This window comes from Cryptomeria japonica, chromosome 7 (assembly GCF_030272615.1).
Source record: "Cryptomeria japonica chromosome 7, Sugi_1.0, whole genome shotgun sequence".
Classification (NCBI taxonomy): Eukaryota; Viridiplantae; Streptophyta; class Pinopsida; order Cupressales; family Cupressaceae; genus Cryptomeria; species Cryptomeria japonica.
The window spans coordinates 193335803-193343702 of NC_081411.1; the positions used below are offsets into that span (position 1 = coordinate 193335803).

The 7900-nt window shown below is 32.9% G+C and overlaps 1 protein-coding gene across 1 annotated transcript; it reads left to right on the plus strand.

Moving 5' to 3' along the window:
• Positions 1 to 858: 858 nt before the first annotated feature.
• Positions 859 to 5524, plus strand: LOC131056403 (serine carboxypeptidase-like 31). The gene is made up of 10 exons (XM_059209287.1): positions 859 to 1481; positions 1580 to 1687; positions 1825 to 1920; positions 2192 to 2284; positions 2372 to 2460; positions 2548 to 2835; positions 3222 to 3355; positions 3501 to 3596; positions 3807 to 3912; positions 4703 to 5524. Exons 1-10 carry the CDS (start codon positions 1160 to 1162, stop codon positions 4850 to 4852), a joined length of 1482 nt encoding a protein of 493 aa, XP_059065270.1. The 5' UTR covers positions 859 to 1159; the 3' UTR covers positions 4853 to 5524.
• Positions 5525 to 7900: the final 2376 nt, after the last annotated feature.

Here is a 7900-nt window from a genome sequence, read left to right on the forward strand (position 1 = left end):
TTTGCAGATTGTGCAATTTGTTTGTATCAATGAGGCAATCACAGAGCCTCCAATTATTGTGTTGAATGCAATCTGTTGTAGCTGGAGTATCTCTGTTTTCCCTTTTCTTATTGAATCTTTTTGGGACGCACTACACCATACTATACTATACTATCAAATACAACATGAACGCGTTCATGCTTTCCAAGCCACCAATATTTTCTTGAGGTTGTGGAATAACTCTGTCCTTAAATCTCTCTGCAATTATTATGAAAACATATTCTCAAGAAGGCTTTGTTTGTGTGAATACCCACATACACGAATTGGACTACAATCTTTTTAAAACCTGAATTTCAGGTACCCATAATAAAATATTGTGTTTGGATAGCAATTATCATGTGTGGAAACTTGTTCACTGAACTCTCTCAGTTGGAATCCAGTCAGAGAACAACAAGACAATGGAGATTCTGTGGTGTTCACGTTGATTGTAACAGATTGGCCTGCATTAATACGCATGCGCAAAGTGATAACAAGCCTACCGAACCAACTAGCATCTCCACCACCATGCTTTCCCCCACTATAAAATACTTTTGGCTGGTCCTGCTTTCATCCAGTCTAATGGGCCCTCTCAAAATAGAAAACTTGGGCCTAATTTTAGAGTACTTTTCCCATTTGACGGTCAGTTAGGCCAAATTCTAGAACAATATAATTTTATACTAATACGTCTATTTAGGTTGTATTCGGAGAATACTTGGTTGAAGGATAGGTTTAATTTTGTACTTTTGTTAATGATATTTAAAACGGTGTGGTCTCTAATAGGTTCTTATCAGTTATTTCTTTGAACTTTTCCTCTATAAGTTCTAGAAATAAATGACCCTTTTCACCTTAAAATATGTTCACTTTGCTATTTTGTTATGTTTGTTTGCTTGAATACGTCCACTGCGACCTAAAAGTAAGGTGGGATGTTTTAATTTTAATTCTACAGGCATATGATGTTTGCTAGAGAGAAGTTTCTTGAATTAACAGCTCTTGACTCAGTCCAAAATCTATCACACGGGTGTGATTTAACAACCATGATTATTTCACAAAGACTTTTTGTTTTGTGGGTAGCCAAATAATCTAGAAATCCTTATCTTTCTTAAGGCTAAGGCTATATAAACGTCATTGTGGTTGTGGGGAAATGGCAGGATTTCAAAGCAGAAAAGGGCAGTCAAGCTGTGGAAAAACAATGGCTTATTACTTGTCATTGTGGGGTTTTTATGTTTTTAGTTTGATTACTGTTGCACAGTCTATACAAAGTGGAAAGACATGGAAAGGTAGGAAGAATTTTGAGGTTAGTCAAAATTTGGTGACCCAATTGCCCGGGCAGCCTAAAGCAGCGTTTAATCACTATTCGGGTTATGTGACTGTCAATGAAGAAAATGGTAGAGCTCTCTTCTATTGGTTCTTTGAGGCTGCTACTCTCAAAGAAGAAAGGCCTTTGGTCCTGTGGCTTAATGGAGGTGCTAACCTTTGGCAATTTTTGTTAAATAATTGTATTAACTACTCCTATGTGTATATGCTTTAGTTCAGCAAGTTAACAATGATACTGAATCTGCAGGTCCAGGTTGTTCTTCTGTGGGTTATGGAGCAACACAAGAGATTGGACCTTTCCTTGTCAATGAAAATGGGACTGGACTTTCTTTCAACAAGTTCTCATGGAACCAAGGTTTTTTTTATTTTTTGTAAGATTGATTGCTAATGGATAGGTTTTACTACTTGTCTGTGCTAACTGTTCTTGCGGCAAGTACTTTTAACACAAGTACATCTGAAAAATAACTCATAATTCTATGGTTTGATGATCAGAAGCCAATTTATTGTTTTTGGAATCTCCTGCGGGAGTGGGATTTTCCTACTCGAACAAATCATCCGACTACAAGATCTTAGGGGATAATATGACCAGTAAGAATCTGATGTTTTTTAATGCTACATAGTTCTTATATACATTGTGTTTCTTAGAATATTTCATTTTGAAATATCTCTGCTAGTATTTTAGTCATCTAGCGGTATTGTATTTGTGTCTATGTTTCTAGCTTCTAGGCTTTAGTTCCGTAAGACTCTTCAAAGTATGGCTTCTTTAAATCCATTTTTGCTTGTGTGAATATGTATAATGTTATTTTATAAATGATAGTCAAAATTTATTCATTGTTTACATGACAATTCAATTCACCAGCTGAGGATTCATACATGTTCCTGCAAAACTGGTTTGGAATTTACCCCGAGTACAAAACACATGAATTCTACATTGCAGGGGAAAGCTATGCAGGTGTGCACTCTAATTATTTTTCTATATACCCTAATTGAATCCAACTCTGCTGTAAAATAACATATGTATTTTTTCTTGTTTCACCAGGGAAATATGTGCCTGAGCTTGCAGAACTCATACATGATCGCAACAAAATATCCTCCACAAGCCTTTATATAAATCTGAAAGGTTTCATGGTAAGCAGTGGCATTCAATATATTTAGTTCTAATTTGATACATTTTATACATGGGTGAAAAGACTGATTTATGCATAAATAATTCAGGTGGGTAATCCAGAGACACATGATGGAAATGATTGGCGAGGTCAAATGGATTATGCATGGAGCCACGCAGTTGTTTCTGATGAAACCCACAGAATCATCACAGACAACTGTGATTTTGATTCCGACAATCCATGGAGCAACGAAAACTGTACAAATGGAGTAAATGAAGTTTTTTCTCAGTACAATGAGATAGACATGTATAGTCTGTATACTCCTAAATGTATTCACAGGAACTCTACAAAAAATAAAAAGCACGGAGGGAACCAGTTCAAATATTCCACCAACAAGGTGCAGTTCTTTGTCTCAATTCTGTGGGTATTTCATGGATTGGTTGTTTGTAAGCTGTTACAGATTTAGTGAGTCAAATAATCATGACAAGTTTTCATAATTTATAATGTTTTTTATTATTACTTTTGGGCTCGATTATGTTGGACTTTTTCTTATCAATGGTTGTGCTCCCATTCCATGATCTATCATGGAATAATAGAAAACTAAAAAGTTTTAAGATTAATTTACATTAATAGTTTAAAACACATTCTGTGATTCAATAATTTAATAAGAGAAACTGTACTCAATTTAATATTCATACAAGATAAAAACTTTTTTTCCCAATCATCTAATATGTATACCTCATAGCTACTATTGTTACACATTTTTCCCTTTTTTTAGTGCAGATGATGAGGAGGATGGCCGGTGGATATGACCCTTGTCTTGATGACTCTGCCCAAGTTTATTACAACAGCTTTGATGTTCAGAAAGCTCTTCATGTCATCAATGGCCCGCAGCTTAGAAACTGGAGTATATGCAAGTAAGATATTCACTCAACAGTGCTAGCCACATATATCCCTTAAGCCAAAAACAACAGTAAATTTCTGTAGTTTAGCAAAATATGTTAGTTGAGATCATTATCTAGTAACTTTTTATTAAAATAGATAGAATTTTCTGAGATGCAGCATGGATATCTTCAATGGGTGGAATGACACCCGATCATCTGTATTGCCAGCCTATCTTAAGCTTATTGAGGCTGGTCTCCGAATATGGGTTTACAGGTATATATATTGATCTCCGTAATTCCCTTTCTCTATATTCATTTATATTAAGTGATGTAATGATTTACTCTATTTAAATAGTGAGTAGATATATCTTTCCAATCAAAAGTTAAGAGATTTGTGGAGTGATTTTATTTATAAAGAAGTTATATTAACAATTGAATCATTGGATATTTTAAAATAATATTATATAATTGGTGTATTTGACAGTGGGGACACAGATGGGCGTGTTCCAGTACTATCAACAAGATACAGTTTAAATGCTCTGCAACTTCCCAAAATAGGTCCTTGGCGACCATGGTATCATCATGGGCAGGTGAGAAATTAACTCAACTGCCACACCTGACTAAATCAATCAATTGAATTTACCTGAAATATGCAAACACCAATTGAATTCAGAAATAAAAGCTGTAAATAGCATGGTTAATGAGCCCATGTGGAGTTTGTTAGAAAATATATTTTTATTATTATTGAATAAAGTAACTAAGGGTGATTGAGATATCAGAAATAACAACTGTAAAGATTATACTCAATGAATCTAATATCAAAAATGACAAGTGTTACTATACAAAATGAACTCATATTGAATTCATTTGAATAGATTTTTGTATTCAATAAAGTAAAAAGATTTTTGTATTCAATAAAGTAATGAATGATTATAGAGAATATTAGAGATAACAACTGTAAATAACATACTGAACAATGAACGAATTCATATTGAGTTCACTTCAAAAAGATTATTCTATTAAATAAAGTAATAAAGGATTAGTAATTGTAAACAGTATATTAGATGAACTCATATTGAATTCACTTTCAAGAGATTTTTTTGCATTAAACAAAATAATGAAGGTTTACCAAAAATACCACAAATAACAGCTGTAAACAGTGTATTGAATGAACCCTTGAATACATTTGAAAAAGATAGTTGATCGTAACATTATAAAATTTAAAAAAAAAACAATAAATTTGTTTGTTTCATTATAATAGTAGATCATGAAATATGATAAAAATTTCCACACAAATGAGCTTTTTTCAACAAGCTTTTGCTTTCAAAATAAATTTTGAAAACGTAGTCATTATTGCTGACTATCCATTTGCAATTACAGGTTGGTGGGTGGATTCAGGAATATGAGGGCCTCACTTTTGCCACGTTTAGAGGTGCTGGACATGCAGTACCACTGTTCAAACCAGGCAATGCGTTGGCTTTCTTCAGGTCTTTTCTTTTAGGGAAAGCTCTACCAAATCGAAGGCAATAATAACTACCCTTCAAATTATTCTGTTTTTCCTCTTTAACATATTCTCACAAAGACCATACTTTGTGTATACCCTAAAAGTATATATAGAATGGAGGTACAGCAGGTAACAAGCGGGAAAAAAACTTAACATTTTTATGTAAATAATATGATAACCAGAAGCACAATTTCCAAAGGCGGGTCCATTGGAGAATAATTGCGAAGACTGAGACAGTCAAGCGTAGAATATAATATAGAAAGGTGCTGGTCTATTGTGCTCCTGCTACTTGCAGCTTTGCCATAGATTGCGTTTAATGGTAATTACAGCGTTGAATAGCTATTGTAGATGTGACTCCATGGTTAATGCGATTTTGGGTGGTACGACCCATCTAATCAGAAGACTGTGAATTAAGTTCCAAGATGATAAAGTAAAAATAGTGAGGATTGACGTGTACCATGCAAGTCATGCGTCTTTTGGCTCTTCCAAAATCTACCATGCCAGACAGGATGTGATATGCATAATGGTCACCAAACCATTGTCTCTTTGGTATAACCAGGATTGATGGACATGATATAAAGAGTCATGTGTTGGGGATTATGTTCTGATCTCTTTCCTCTTGGAGATGTCTTTCAGTTTTGGTTGTTCAAAGAGTACATGTACTCTGAGCTCTCCAGAAAGTGAAGTTATCTAATTTCCCATGTTTTGATCTTTTTATGTTGGATGATATTAGTTTTAATGGTCAATTCTCCATTTTTAATCTCTTCATGTTGGATGACATTGATTTTAATTATTAGTTTTCTATGTTTTGATCTCTCTATGAAGGATGATATTAATTTTAATTGTTAATTTTTCACTCTTTGATCTTTTGATGTTGGATTATATTAGTTTAATTGGTATTTTTCATGTTATGATCTTTTCATTGTTAAATAATATTAATTTTAATGGCTAATTTTTCATCTTTTGATCTCTTCATGTAGTTTTGTGGAGGGTCCGTGGAAGTACTTCAACATCTTTGATATGTCAATGATATTGTATTTTAAGTGGATATATAGTTAGTACATTTAAAAATAGAATTATTTATATTTAAAGAAAGGGATTGAATTTACCAATGAACTAAAGGTTGACAACAATTTAGTCTACTATGGTAACTTCTAATCATGATGGTTTCTTATCATGTAATTTGAATGGGAATTCCACTCATAGTGAGCTTTATCTTCTTTTATCTTTTCATCATCACCTAGCCCAAAAAGTAAGTGGATTTAAAAGGTTCATAACGAGAGTATTGAATTTGTGATGAAAATCATATTATCTAAGAAATTTGTCACATGTTAGATATTTTTCATAGAGAATGGATGTAATTATCAATAAATTTCTAGAAAAATTCAATATGCCAAGTTGTGTCTTTCTTTGAATTAATAATGATGGGGATTATTCATTTACCCCTATAGATTTCCTTCCTTACATTCAATAATTATCCAATGAGATTCCTAGAATCCTTAGAAGAAAAATGCATCTTCACATACTTTAGACAACACAACAAAGAGTTAAGATTGGTCAAAATCATCCAAAGATAAAAAAGATCTTCTTTACAACTAAAGGATATACAAAATCATTTGATCATATTATTTTTTTGAATTTTAAAAAGTAGACGCTCCATATAAAATAGGACTAGAGAGCATTTAGTAGGCATTAAACATGAAGTGATGGAGCTCCCTACAACAAATTAACTAGATACATAGAATATAGAAAATAAAAAAATTGAATTGATGTATAGTGAACAAGATTGTATTGATTTGATAAAATCACATTATAAAATATTACAAGCATCTTGAAGGAAGCAATACTATTTAAGTAGTGTTGAATACAATATAATTCATGGATACCCACTATATTAACAAAACCTTATGTACAAATTCTACCCAGTAGAACTATTACCTTCTAAACACATGAGATTAACTAACTAAGAAAAAGGTACAACTTACAAATCATATGTATCCAACATTTTTATTAATTATATCTTAATTACGATTATAGATCCTAACATGCCTTAGTACTCAAAAAATATTTATCCTTAAGGATTGAGATGAAAAAGTTGTTGTTAAAATTGGAAGAAGGGTTCCCATGTTACATCTTCTAGTTGCATAGCATGCCATTAGATGTGGATTTCATTGAATGTGTTCTTGTAGAGCTATCATGAACATTGGTCAAGGAAAACCTCTAGGGCCAAGAGGATAAAGCACTAGTTATCTAGATCACATAAGGTAGATTGAACATGAATGTGTTGACCAAGAGCCTTCTTCAAATAATCTAAACATGAAGAACTAGGCGGATCTTGGAGGAGGGAGGACGCTCCAACTTGTCGGAAATTGAACCAATTGGATACATTAATTTTTAGGGCCTACAAAACTAAGGTACTAGACCTTGGTGATCCTTAATCTTCAAGGACGATTATTTGTAGAGATAGACATAAATAAAGATCATGTCACTAATAGTAAAAGTGAATTTTGATCGATGTTGAACAACATGTTGCTTCATGCAATTATATATGCTATGCATATATTGTCCTCAAGGGTGAAAATAATTGTGTTAGATGCATGAAGGGTGGAATTCATTATATGCATCTTTCAAATTAGCATTATATATGTCTAGAGGAGATGGAGATTGACCTTACATTACTTCATATGGTGTCATCTTTTTAATTGTGTGATAACTAGTATTATAGTATCATAATACATAAATGGTAACCATTGTTCTAATGATGTTAGTGGTCTAAAGAAAATTAGAATATCCCATTTTATGTTGGGAACATTAACACTACAAACATTGTAACAAAAAATTGGTAGTGGAAATGGGTACATGATTAATAACATTGGAAGAAAATGATCTATACAATGAATGTTTAGGTAATGGTGGAGGGTGTATAGGGGAGGGCTAAGGGGGGAAATGGGTATATTTAGATAGGTGATCCTCCACTATCAGAATGACTAATTTTCCTATAAACTTTAGGATTCCTTCAATGAATTCTATTGAAATGTTATCCCACACGTGGATAAGAATGGGCATTGATTGAG

Excerpts from the sequence above, each read along its gene's own strand:
- LOC131056403 (XM_059209287.1), top strand. The coding sequence starts at position 1,160 with ATGGCAGGATTTCAAAGCAGAAAAGGGCAGTCAAGCTGTGGAAAAACA. Across the intron at positions 1,688-1,824 it reads CAAGTTCTCATGGAACCAAG|AAGCCAATTTATTGTTTTTG; the intron begins GTTTTTTTTATT and ends TTTGATGATCAG. Across the intron at positions 2,461-2,547 it reads TAAATCTGAAAGGTTTCATG|GTGGGTAATCCAGAGACACA; the intron begins GTAAGCAGTGGC and ends TAAATAATTCAG.